Source organism: Schistocerca nitens, chromosome 12, assembly GCF_023898315.1.
Source record: "Schistocerca nitens isolate TAMUIC-IGC-003100 chromosome 12, iqSchNite1.1, whole genome shotgun sequence".
Taxonomy (NCBI): domain Eukaryota; kingdom Metazoa; phylum Arthropoda; class Insecta; order Orthoptera; family Acrididae; genus Schistocerca; species Schistocerca nitens.
This window is the reverse complement of record NC_064625.1, coordinates 136,353,289-136,367,433: the sequence shown is the minus strand read 5'-3', so window position 1 is coordinate 136,367,433 and position 14,145 is coordinate 136,353,289. Positions and strand designations below refer to the sequence as shown.

Below are 14,145 nucleotides of genomic sequence, written 5' to 3'. Positions count from 1 at the left end.
TATGTCCACAGAATTCCTTCAATGTCATGGTTAGTGAATTTATGAGTAAGAGTTTAACCTGACTGTATTTATGAACTTCAGTGCCCACAAGGGGCACCAGTGGTTACTTGATAATCACGTGGTATTACAGTCTAATATGACTAATGCTGTGAGAAAGCTTGAAGTCTTTTCCTCACATAATGAAAAGTGAATGCAAATACAGTAATCTAATCATCTTTGAAGATTACTGAACAAGATTTAAGATAAAGTACACTGATTAATAAGTTGAAAGTTTGTTTTGTTTGTGAAAGTGAAATAAAGATTTAATTTCACAAAGCACTGGAGTATTGTTTTGTTGCATATAAAATAATCATTTATGTGTATAAACCATTTGTTGCTGTAATTCCTTTTACAGATTCGTAACTGAGTGTATGCTCCCAGTGACTGTAATTTAAGCTGAAATCCTGACTGAAATATGTATTGCCGACTGTGCAAAACTGTTAAACTGACTTGGTAGTATGTAGAATGACCTAGGCATTCTTAGAAGGAGGAAAATTTCTGAGAGAGATAAAAAAAGGCTTTACTTGACATTAAATATGAACTTTCGATTTTAATATTAATGTTTAATGCTACCTAATCTCAATAAATAATTTTCAAACAATATTGTCGTGTGCCTCTGGCTAAAAGGTGCCATTGCAGTATTTACTTTCTGAAAACCGTATATTTTGGTAGTGAAATGATTGGAAGGATGTTGTGCTGTTTATACTGTTAACTATTACAGCTAATAGTTCGATTTCAATTAAAAAGATGGGCTATTTTGCCATGATTTTGGCAATGTTTAAGAAATGAAATTTCGCATCAATGAATTAAGTTCTCAACCATCTGATTATGTGTATGCCTCCACAAAAGTAAAAATCTAATTACGAACTCACATGTGATTATCAATTCAGTGGCTTGCATTAGAGAGGTTAAGTTTTGCACAGGATTTTTAGGGAAAAACCCTTGTCTTGGTCTCGACAAAGTGGAGGACTGCGATTGCCTTCTGGCTTCAGTAAATGCCTGATCTCAGCATATTTAACACCATCTCCATTTTTCTAACCTCCTTAATCTGTGGCATGAAAATAACCTCAGAATGAGGAAAATTAAATTATGGAATGCCACTGGGTTCAGTATTCGGTCCATTCTTCTTTGTAACCAACATAAATTATCTCCCAGTGAAGTTAAGTGTGAGCTCAGAAACTGTGAGGTTTCCTTTTTATACAAGCACAGTAATCAAGGGTCCAAACTCAACCTTAGCAGACATCACTGAGTAGATAGTTTAAGTTGCTTACACAACTTCACATGTAACAGTTTAAGTCTTAATCTCACAAAGACTCATGTTAAAGAGTTTCAAAGAGCAATAACGAACTTTTAGCATCAGAAGTAGGCAGTAATGCTAACAGTCTGAAAGAAATACCATGTGTAAAATTCTTTAGTGTCCTACTGGATAACAAGTTAAAGTGGAGTGTACAGATGTATAAACTAATCAAGAAGCTCAGTTCAGCATGTTATGTTTTTAGTAGGCTCTCTCTTTGTGTTGATCTAAAGACAAGAGTGTTGCCATATTTCGTATATTTTCACTCCCTGTTGACTCGTGGAATTATGTTCTGGGAATGCAGTCATAAAGTAAATAAAGTGTTTGTTCAGCAAAAGGGGGCATTAAGAAGTGGATAACTGAACAACTCGCAAAAACTTTTTTAACGGTCTCGGAATTCTTACACTCACATCCCAATCCGTTTACTCCATAACGATTTCTGATGTCGCTTAAATCAGTTTGAAATGTACTGTGATATAAATTGTCACAATACAAGAGACAAAAACAATTTTCCTTAGCACTTTGGCTTCTTCTTTAGGATTCAGACATTAATTGTATTCACTGATGGTAAGATATTCAACAAGCCCCATCTAATATAAACAGGAAATTGGGAATCCCTACCAACTGAAAACAAAATTAAAAACATATCTCATTAGACACTCTTCTACAAGTTATTCAGGGACTCAAAAATTTTGTTCATTACATGGTCAGTGCCAATATTTATTGTAACTTTGTATTAATGCACTATAAATAGGACTCAGTATATAAATAGGTGTGAAATATCATTGTAATTAAGTAAATATTAACCGAGGTACTTGCTTCAGAAAATTGTAGGAGCTGAATCATGTGACAAACACATATGGGAGCCTTTATATTTTATCAAGTAACAGCTTTTTCATGAGATGAGAAAACATTTTATTTTCCAAGCACAGATCAAAAACTGACGAGAATAAACAACTCGTAACCAAGCCGACTATGGCAAAGATAAATATCTATCAGCTGCAGCTTTCACCCGCTGTTTTTGGCGCAGTGGATAAATGACGTCGCCACATCAGCCCCCCTCCTTTTGAAACCGGGTGCACCAGGTGTGTGGGGAAACTTGCACTTGATTTTTCTACCAGCTCTCGTGAAAACATCTGGTGTAGACAATGGCTGCTCCTGTTCTGCACTTGCTGCTTCGTTGTCCTCTTCTGAAACCGAGGGCTCGGCGAGACTCTCTGCTGTTTCTTTGGCCTCCACGTTTGAGGGTGATTTTGCAGACCGAGGAAGGAGTGTACCCTCTTCGGTGTAAGCAGGTTTAAGCCGCTCAATTGAGACTGTCTCTTCTTTACCATCCTTATCGATTTTGAACCTGTGGCTTCCTCTTGTGATTACCCTGTACGGTCCAGAGTAAGGCGAAACAAGCGGCGGGTGCACCGTATCATCCCTAAGCCACACGTGGGACGTTGCTTGCAGGTCTTTATGTACAAACACTCTCCGGTCTCCATGTCTGACAGGGTTAGTGGGTTTGATGTTTCTCATTCTAACGTTGAGCTGTGTCGCGAATTGCGTGCATAGCTCAGGGGCGGACGGCTGTGTAGATGCTGGAACGATAAATTCTCCAGGAACCCTCAACTGCTCGCCATAAACCAATTCTGCGGAAGAGCAATGTAAGTCCTCCTTCACGGCCGTTCTCAATCCGAGTAGGACCAGCGGTAGTGCTTCGAGCCATGAAGTGGAACTACACATTAATGCAGCTTTGAGCGTGCGGTGTAGTCGTTCCACCATTCCATTACTAGATGGATGATAGCTTGTGGTGCGTAGGTGGTTGCACCAGCACAGTAGTAAAAGTTCATTGAAAAGTTGGCTTTCAAACTGCCTTCTGCGATCTGTTATTATGTTTTGCGGAACGCCAAACCTGGAGAACCATGAATGCAACAGTGCTTTTGCAACCGACTCCGCAGAAATGTCTTGTATTACAACTACTTCTGGCCACCTGGTAAAACGATCAATGATTTTGAGCAAATAGCATTGTTCTGAAGAGCATGATAGCGGGCTCGCAATGTCCACATGTATAAGTGAAAATCTTGCAGATGGCGTCAGGAAGTCAGCAATACGTGCAAAGACATGTCTGCTGATTTTATTACGCGGGCATGTTAGGCATGCACGCGCCCATGCACGACAATCTTTTTGTATTCCAGGCCACACTACTTTAGAGGAAACTAACTTGGCTGTAGCTCACACTCCTGGATGTGATAGGTTATGTAGTGCACTATAAATCTCGCGACGATATTGTTCTGGTATGTAAGGTCGCTCCTTTCCTTTTGCTACATCACACCAAATCCCGTCTGGAACATTTGGGACAGACACACGTCTGAGCCACAGCGCAGTTCTCTGTTCCTGTATTAGACGGCGCAAGAAAGGATCTTCTCGTTGTTTAGACACTAACTCGGTCCAACGAATTGAATTTAAACTGGCACAATTCCTAGACAGGCAATTTGCGACCAGGTTGTCTTTTCCTGAAATGTGACGCACGTCAGTTGTGAACTGTGCAATGTACTCGACTTGCTTGTACTGACGTGGTGAATTGAGCTCTGTGTCTCGTTGAAATATAGCTACTAACGGCTTGTGATCGGTAAAAATTGCAAAGTGTCTCCCTTCGACAGACGTGCGAAAATGCTTTATGGGTAAGTAAATAGCAAGCAACTCACGGTCAATAGCATTCCATTTTTGCTGCTGTCGAGTCAGGTTTTTAGAGAAAAATGCGAACGGCTGCCATCTGCCATCAACTTCTTGCTGTAGCGCTGCACCCACTGCTGTTTGGCTCGCATCAACCATGAGCGCTAAAGGAGCGCTCAATCTTGGATGTCCCAGTAGTGTTGCCTGAAAAAGACATTTCTTTAAGTCATGGAAAGCTGCTTCAGCATCTGGACTCCATGGAATTTTACGATTTCCTGTTGTATAGCATGCCTGAAAATCTGCAAAGTCCTTTGTAAGTTGTGGGAAGGGGCATCTGTTGTACTGCTTCAACCCACTCAGGCAAAGGTGACAGGCCTGCTGCTGAAACCAAATATCCCAGGAACTTAACCTCGCGTTTTCCAAACGTGCACTTTGCTTCGTTAATAATTATGCCATACTCTGTCAGACGGCGGAAAAGCTGCCGCAGATGTTCGACATGCTGATATACAGAACCAGAGAATACTAAAATGTCGTCCATATAACAAAATACGAATGGTAATTCTCGAAGCAACTCATGCATGAATCTTTGCCATGTTTGGGCAGCGTTTCTGAGGCCAAATGGCATAAAATTGTACTCAAACAAACTGAATGGTGTGATAACTGCTGTTTTTTTAATGTCAGATGGAGCCATGGGAATCTGGGAAAATGCTTTGGCGCAATCAATCACACTAAATATTTTGGCATTGCTAATCGTACTGTTAAAATCAGTCACATTGGGTACTGGGTATCGGTCGGGAATTGTGCGGGCATTGAGCGCCCTGTAGTCTCCACATACTCTCCATGAATTGTCTTTTTTACGGACCATGTGTATTGGAGATGCCCATGAACTATCAGACCTACTTACAATACCTGTTTTTAGAAGTCTGTCGAACTCAGCTCGCGCCGCGAGCAGCTTCTCTGGAGGCAGACGCCGCGGGCGGAAGGCAACGGGTTGACCTTGTGTCGTGCTGATGTGGTGTTGAGTATTGTGTTTGCATTTCCTGGTTGCGTTGACGGGTTCGGTAAGTGCTGGAAAGTCTTGAAGCAGTTTACGAAAAAGTGATTCCTCCGACAGTGCTCTGATATTGCCTACAGTATACGAATCGTTACGACTGTCGGGTGTCTTCTTGCGTGACGCACACGTGTGCGCCCCGCTTAGTTGCGGGTACGAAATCGTATCACAATATCCCGACGCGGATGACGCGGTAGAGGAGCCGGAAATCTTTGTGCGGAAAGACACGGACACATCGCACTGCACTTGAACCGACGCGGAAGACGCAGTAGGCATTATCCCTTCTGTGGGAACTGTCACCAAACGACGGTTGACCAGGTCGGGCATAAGTCGGTAGTTCCGCAAAAAGTCCGCTCCAATTATAGGACTCGGCACATCAGCAACCACAAAAGTCCATTTTGGATGTAAGTTGGAATTCAGATGTAATGCCTACTGTTTCTCACCATAGGTAGATATTCTGGAATTGTTTGCCGCAGTCAGCACATGTTGCGTTGTTGTCGTGAGTATATCACCTCTCTTTCTTGGATAAACACTGACTTCTGAACCTGTGTCAATCAGAAACTTCTCACCTGAAGAGAGGTCCAACACGAACAATCGGTGTGATTGGTTGACTGCAGATACCGTGGCGTTTTCACCTCTTTGAATCACGCTATGACTCGGGCGCCTATGTTGTTGTTGACGAACGTTAGCGCCCTTTAACGCCCGCCTTTTAAGTTTGGGTAGCTGCAGGGTTGAATACATTGACGGGCAGTGTTACCGAAGCGTCTGTGGTACCAGCACCATTGATCTGTCAAATCCTGTTGGATAGCATTTCTTCGTCTTTTCCAACTGCGACTTCGTAGCTGGTGGTGGTGTGAAGTTACTTGCACGTTGAGTTTTGCCACTTGTGCGGCCAGTTGCTGTATGGTGGGTTCGGTCGATGAGCACTGCTGTTGGGAAGTATTATTGCATGTTCCTGGCTCACTGACGTCAGATTCCATCACACTACACGTTCTTGGGCCTCTATCCTGGCTGTAGTTGAATTCGGAACACGCAGAAACTTCGGTTAAGGTGTTTGCGATGGTGTCTGCCTTTTTTGCTAAGACTTGCAATGGTAAGTCTGTTTCTGCTGCAATGACGGCACGGATGTTGGCAGGAAGTTTACGAAGCCATATTAGACGTAAAGACTCTTCAGGTAGGAGTTCGTGGCCGGCTAATGTACGTAAGGCTTTGAATACTTGTAACGAAGTCTTGTCGCCCAAATCTTCGTATGCGAAAATTTTTTGTAGTCGCAAATATGGTGACATCATATAATGCTGTATGAGAGCTTCCTTTATCACAAAGTAATTTTGTTGCGACAAGGTTTCTTCTACTTGCTCTATCACTTCTAAATTTAGATGTGAAACCACTATATTAAATTTGTCAATGTTGTTAGACACCCCACGCTCCCGAAATATGCATTCAGCCTGCGTAAACCAAAGCTGGGAGCGCGTCGGCCAGAAGGCGGAAAGCTTAACATTTCCGTGTCGCGCGTAGGTACTCCCATCTTTTGCATTAACATCTGTCGTTCCGTTTTGTGGCGAATCAAAGGGTGTGGACCGCGATCCTTGGTCGAACAGACTGTAGTCTTCAATCCTGATTCCCCTGCCCCATGCTTTTGTCTCTGAATTCATTATTCTCGTCGGTATATATATTTTCTTTATGCTTCTGCTACGATTTTTCGGGGTCACCACTATGGGAGCCTTTATATTTTATCAAGTAACAGCTTTTTCATGAGATGAGAAAACATTTTGTTTTCAAAGCACAGATCAAAAACTGACAAGAATAAACAACTCGTAACCAAGCCGACTACGGCAGAGATAAATATCTATCAGCTGCAGCTTTCACCCGCTGTTTTTGGCGCAGTGGATAAATGACGTCGCCACGCACAAATAAATTTATGTTGTAATGTACATTTTACATTGAACAGCGGAAGTCATAAATAATAGACTGGTTTCAATTCTTGACCTTTTGTCACCCTCAGAATTAAAACAAAATATCGACATGTTAATTTCTGTGCCTCAAATGGTGGTAAATGATAAGCTTAAGGTATTTATCCATCCATTCATAATTTAGTACTGTAGCGTATAACATATCAAGCACATATTAATATATTTTTGTGGGTGTATATAATATGTACAAACATTGGACAGGAATGGGGCGAGAGCAACATTCATTGCATCTTTGAGGATATATATTGATAAGAATTTAAATAGAGAAAGAATTAATTTTAAATTAAAGTATTTTGTTTATCATTTGAATATGTCCTGTGAAAATATAATTTCTGCACTAAATCATCGTTAAGGAAGAAAGTTTCTATTGGAAAAAGCGCTGAATGTGAATAATCTGTAGATCTCAGTGCTCTAAAGAGGCAGTTGACAGTTATTTTGACTTCATCATGACTGCAAGCCCTACATATGACTTTTGCTGTGAAATGGGATGCAACTAGCTGATGTCAGCTGAGTACGAGTTACGTATATGCAGTTACAATACCGGTACTAGAAGAAAAAATTACCTTCCTCTCCATTTATTAATACCTACCTGTAACTTGGAATAGGGCAACACTGAAGATAGGAAAATCGTCGATCACTTCCTAATGACAAAAAATGCTTCACAGACGGCAAAGCTAAGGATCAAGGTTATGTAAATTGTTGCTTCTCACCAACTACTTTTTAATTGTCAAGTTTTTCATTCAAAGTGTAATGTATTTGACGCAAAAGAATTACAAGTTTAATTCCGTTGTTAATCTATTTTTTTCTGTTATGTATATTCCTTCACAAGTGGAATGTATGCAATTATTTCTTGTCTTCATGGAGGTAGTTTTCGGCGTTCGTGAACATTGAATTTCGATTTAAATATTAATTAAGAAGGAATTCTATTAATTATTTTATGTATGTACTGCAGCTGTGGCTAGAGAAAATACGCTGTGATAATTCTGGACAGATTTTTCATTCAATGTGGTCAATGTTCTACTCCAGAAATTGTAACAGTAGCTTACCCTCTTCTGTTTAGTGATAACTGGTTTTAACTGTTACAACTAAAAGAATTTTTAGGAAATTCATGCTTATTAGTATTTTGAGACTCTTATCTATCCTTTATGGCTATAAAATCAGGGAAACTAAATGGTGCCCATTTGTGTAGCAGCATCATGCATCTGACGGCAGACACTGAAATCCGAGCTGCAGTTGCATCTTTGTTGAGTGTTTGTGCGCTTGTCACATCTTTGAGCACTTCTTAGAAAATTGTGGCAGTGTTTAGGGTATAATGGTTGTTTGGAATTGACGCAGCAAATAGGTTGAGGGCTTTGTCGTCGAAGGCTTTTGGGAGGTATAGAAGTAATGTTAATATAGTTAACTGCTTTCCAGCTTCTTTGAGTCATTAATTTTATATGCGTGATGAGTATTTAGCGTCTGATACAAACTGCAAGGCAGAGGAACTTTTACGGTAAATTTATTAATTTCTTACAGCATGGAAAACAAATCGAAGCCTGTCGGCATTGCCGGCCTTGGAAAAGGAGAAACTGATGGATCCCAAAACAGAGCTGTGGGAAATGGAGACAGTTCGGACCATAAAAAAGAAAGAAAGACAGACGAGCCAAAACCACAGACATCAGACGAAAGTGGCCGTAAGAGAAAAGTTAAGCTTGAAAGCAGTGAAAAAGTTCACAAAAGAAAACGAATGCTTGTTCAGCGTTTGAAGCTGAGGTCTTTAAGGAAGAAAAATGGTGAGTAGTGCGTAGTATGTGTAATGCTACCTTTGTTTGGACTGTTGTCTTGTCTGAAATTACTTACACCTGTTTAGAATTATGAAACTATACTAACAACGCTTTGAAGAATGTCGTTGTGTTATGTAGGTCTAATGCAAGCGAGTGGCTCGCTTTGGGTATATGTTTGGATGGTACAGTAATTTGCTTTCTTATTCTGTTAGTTTCTTTCGAAATAAAAAGAGACGCCACAGTTGGTGCCTCAACATTTAACAACTAACTCCTGTTACATTATATGGAAGAGATGTAAACTATCGATGAATGTTGATTTTTATCGCACTGACTTTCTCAATTACAAAAACATCACGGTAGAGCCTATTTAAAAGTGTTGCGGAGGCCACACGATGCGCCAAAAAACTTAAAATAGATCTAATACAAGTTACATTTTAAGTCAATGGAAAACTCATGTGATAAGCTGCAAATTGAAAGTATAGATAATATCAGATTTAAGTGGTTAGTTTTACCAATTTGGACAATGCAAAATGTTGACGTTTTTGGTTGCCTGTTTGTATGTTTAATCACTCCGTGCACTTGAATCTGTAGTGAAATATCTGTTAACTGGTGCCTTTTATAAGAATTAAATGATTTTTACTCCTGTGGCTTTTAATTATGTTACATTTTAATTATAGGCCCATTTTGTAGTGGTGGTATTGTGTGTGGCAAATGTCAAACTGTTTTTCAAAGCACTGTCTCAACCACTTGTTTTTATTTTCAGAAGCGGCTAGAAGAAGTGCTCAGCAGTGCGGTCCAAGTCTCACAGACTTGTCAGACGAGTTGCTGCTGGTGGTGTTGCGTTCACTGCCACCTCGTGACGTGCGCTCTCTCGGGCAAGTGTCATCACGGTTCGTTAATGTGGTTGCTGACCATACGTTGTGGGTGTCTCCAGACTTCCGTCACCAGAGAGGATTGTCTTGTGATAAGTTCTGTGAGCAGTACTTGCCATTCTTAGGCCCGTGGACAACTTCGGTGGCTACTCGAGGTCCTCTCCTGTCTCCAGAACCAGCAAGGTACTTAATGTAGATGCAACTGTTACCAGGTATAAATGAAATGTAAGCAATGTAGACAGTAGAAGAAAGACTTATTTCAGCAGACGCGAAGGTTTGCAAATTTAAAGGTACCTACATTTAGCACAATAAAATCAGGTCAATGGAAGCATCCGATTCCAGTTGTATGCTTTGACCCATGATGTGATAGTATAGTGTGTGACGCCATTACGGTGTGGAGCTTTTGAGTTGGTTCTGTTTGTAGATATCGTGTTCTTATATTTGATGGTATCCTCTGGTAGTGGAGGTTTACGTGCCAAGTTTAACTTCCTGTATTGGGTTCAGTTGAGTTTTGGTTGTCATCATACTAATGTGGTTTTGAGTTTTTTTCAGTGGGAGATTAAGATTCGTTTTTGTTTATGTGTTTGGTGTTTTTGTTAGGTCTGGTTAGTTTGGTGCTTGTTGTGCTGAAAGAAGTTTTGTAGTGCTTTTGCATTAGATGTGGATATGACAATGAAGTTCATGAGAGTATCATTACGTTCTGAGATGTGTGGTGGTATGATGTCTGTCATACAGTTTCTGCAGCTACTCAGTCTTCTTGCTGAATATGTTATGTCACGTTGGTGGGGTTGCATTGTCGTGTGTGTGTGTGTGTGTGTGTGTGTGTGTGTGTGTGTGTTTTTATCAAGTAACAGCTTTTTCATGAGATGAGAAAACATTTTATTTTCAAAGCACAGATCAAAAACTGACAAGAATAAACAACTCGTAACCAAGCCGACTATGGCAAAGATAAATATCTATCAGCTGCAGCTTTCACCCGCTGTTTTTGGCGCAGTGGATAAATGACGTCGCCACACACAAATAAATTTATGTTGTAATGTACATTTTACATTGAACAGCGGAAGTCATAAATAATGGACTGGTTTCAATTCTTGACCTTTTGTCACCCTCAGAATTAAAACAAAATATCGACATGTTAATTTCTGTGCCTCAAATGGTGGTAAATGATAAGCTTAAGGTATTTATCCATCCATTCATAATTTAGCACTGTAGCGTATAACATATCAAGCACATATTAATATATTTTTGTGGGTGTATATAATATGTACAAACATTAGACAGGAATAGGGCGAGAGCAACATTCATTACATCTTTGAGGATATATATTGATAAGAATTTAAATAGAGAAAGAATTAATTTTAAATTAAAGTATTTTGTTTATCATTTGAATATGTCCTGTGAAAATACAGGGTGATTCAAAAAGAATACAACTTTAAAAATGTGTATTTAATGAAAGAAACATAATATAACCTTCTGTTATACATCATTACAAAGAGTATTTAAAAAGGTTTGTATCACTCAAAAACAAGTTCAGAGATGTTCAATATGGCCCCCTCCAGACACACGAGCAATATCAACCCGATGCTCCAACTCGTTCCACACTCTCTGTAGCATATCAGGCGTAACAGTTTGGATAGCTGCTGTTATTTCTCGTTTCAAATCATCAATGGTGGCTGGGAGAGGTGGCCGAAACACCATATCCGTAACATACCCCCATAAGAAAAAATCGCAGGGGGTAAGATCAGGGCTTCTTGGAGGCCAGTGATGAAGTGCTCTGTCACGGCCGATCCATCGCCTCGGGTAGTTGACGTTCAGGTACCGTTACGGACAGATAAGTGCCAATGTGGTGGCGCTCCATCCTTTTTCGTAGGACTCTCCATACAGTTGATTGTGGAATTTGCAGCTCTCTGCTAGCTCTGCGAGTCGATTTTCCTGGGCTGCGAACAAATGCTTGCTGGATGCGTGCTACATTTTCATCACTCGTTATCGGCCGTCCAGTACTTTTCCCTTTGCACAAACAGCCATTCTCTGTAAACTGTTTATACCAACATTTAATACACCACCTATCAGGAGGTTTAACACCATACTTCGTTCGAAATGCACGCTGAACAACTGTCGTCGATTCACTTCTGCCGTACTCAATAACACAAAAAGCTTTCTGTTGAGCGCTTGCCATCTTAGCATCAACTGACGCTGACGCCTAGTCAACAGCGCCTCAAGCGAACAAATGTACAACTAAATGAAACTTTATAGCTCCCTTAATTCGCCGACAGATAGTGCTTAGCTCTGCCTTTTGTCATTGCAGAGTTTTAAATTCCTAAAGTTGTGGTATTCTTTTTGAATCACCCTGTATAATTTGTGCACTAAATCATCGTTAAGGAAGAAAGTTTCTATTGGAAAAAGCGCTGAATGTGAATAATCTGTAGATCTCAGTGCTCTAAAGAGGCAGTTGACAGTTATTTTGACTTCATCATGACTGCAAGCCCTACATATGACTTTTGCTGTGAAATGGGATGCAACTAGCTGATGTCAGCTGAGAACGAGTTACGTATATGCAGTTACAATACCGGTACTATGAATGGATGGATAAATACCTTAAGCTTATCATTTACCACCATTTGAGGCACAGAAATTAACATGTGGATATTTTGTTTTAATTCTGGGGGTGACAAAAGGTCAAGAATTGAAACCAGTGCATGTGCATATGTACGTAGATGGTAAGTGATTTTTGTCATGGTTTTATTGTACATTAATTGTGATGTTTTGTTTTTTGCATAGTTATTTATGGTAGGTCAGTTGTGTTGTTTTAATGTGAATGTGGCATATTTGGGTTTTTTAAGTTGTGGGGGGTCTAGGTTCCACTTTTCAGAGTTGTAGGTGTTTGTTTTTTGGTATTGGTAGCCATGTTCGAGCTGTATAGGTCAAGGGAAATGTCCAGTTCTTGTGGTTTTGTTGGTTTACCAGAATGTCATCATTTCAATTTTTTTTATGTTATTTGTTTTGGGATAGAGGGTTGTTTTTCATTTTATTGTACAAGTAGCTTGTCCTCACCCTAACCCTACAGTTGTCCTGTTAGTTTCATTTTATTTTTGGAGTGAGAAGTTATTGCTTACTTACTTACTCCGTGGCGCTACAGCCCATGTAGGGCCTTGTCTTCTCTGGTGATCACAGCCCAATCCTGATGATTTTCTGCTTGCTTCCTCCATCTCCTGACTCCAATCTTTCTCAAATCATTTTAGACATCCGCCAGCCAATGTTTCTGCGGTCTACCTTTGCCGCCCGGATTTCCCGTGTGAACCTTTTTGGCAGCTCGATCCTCTGATATTCGCACTACATGGCTCAATGGCTCAGCCATCTTAATCTGTTACACTTAATTTCAGTCACCAAGTCAGGATTTCTGTATAGTTCTTCCAATTCCTTGTTTCTCTTTATCCTCCATTGCCCCACCTCATACACAGCTCCAAAAATCTTTCTTGATATTTTCCTCTCCCATCTTCTCAAGAGCTTTTCTTCTGCTAAAGTCATTGTCCATGTTTGAGCTATACATTACCACCCGTCTTATGACTGTTCGATAGACAGTCACCTTCGATTTTCTGCTCAGTCTATGTGACTGAAGGATCTTGATCAGGGCAATCCTAGATTTTATTTCTTCTCTTATTCTGCTATCCTCCATAACCAGCACCCCCAGGTATTGGAACTTCTCACATCTCTCATAATTGCCTCTGTTCAACTTAATATATTTCTCTTCAACAACAGCATTTTTCCTGGAAGCAGAGAGATACTGTGTTTTTGTGTTGTTTACTCTAAGTCCCAACTGTTCTGCCTCCTTTTCCAGTCTGCCAAATTCTTCTTCCATTTCTTTCAAACTTCTAGACAACATACACACATCATTGGCATAAGCTAGATTTCGGTGCATACGCTTAAACAGAGCGTCACCTCGGTTAAGTCTCCACCCTTCGCATCACTCTCTCCAACACTATGTTGAAGAGTAGAGTGGATAATACATCATCCTGTCTTAACCCTTGGTAGACCTCAAATTCTTTAGAAAGTTTTCCTTCTACTGCTGGTGAGGGTCATGTGTACCAGTCTGATAAGTTTACTTGGGAATTCCATCTCCATTAAGGTGTCATATAGCTTTTTCCTTTTAACGCAATCATAGGCCTGTTTAAAGTCTACAAAAAGTTGGTGTACATCTACATTATATTCATAACAGTTTTCCATTATTTACCTTATAATGAAGATCTGGTCTATTGTTGATTTGCCCCATCGAAAACCACACTGGCAGTCTCGAGTATTTCTTCTGTAATTGGTGTAAGTCTCATAGCAGTGACTTTGGTTAATACTTTGTACACATTGCTGACTAAAGCAATAGCGCGATAATTTTCACAGTTTGCTTTGTCCTTCTTCTTATGAATTGGGAATGTAAAGGCCATGTTCCACTGGTCTGGCATCTCTTCCTGGAGCCTTATGATTCCTCTATTGTTGGTATAGGTACAAG

At 40.2% G+C, this 14,145-nt stretch overlaps 1 protein-coding gene across 6 annotated transcripts in view; it reads left to right on the top strand.

The window, feature by feature from the left end:
- The first annotated feature begins 8,262 nt into the window (after positions 1 to 8,262).
- LOC126215025 (uncharacterized) overlaps positions 8,263 to 14,145 on the top strand; it is a 101,899-nt gene continuing 96,016 nt past the window's right edge. For 5 of the 6 annotated variants that reach the window (XM_049941649.1, XM_049941652.1, XM_049941651.1 and 2 more), the window contains exons 1-3: positions 8,285 to 8,395; positions 8,528 to 8,784; positions 9,539 to 9,830. In XM_049941649.1, the coding sequence (XP_049797606.1) occupies positions 8,529 to 8,784; positions 9,539 to 9,830 (548 nt within the window). In that variant the 5' untranslated portion in view covers positions 8,285 to 8,395; position 8,528. Of the gene's footprint in view, positions 8,396 to 8,527; positions 8,785 to 9,538; positions 9,831 to 14,145 lie in introns of all 6 variants that reach the window. The other variant, XM_049941648.1, reaches the window with a different exon arrangement.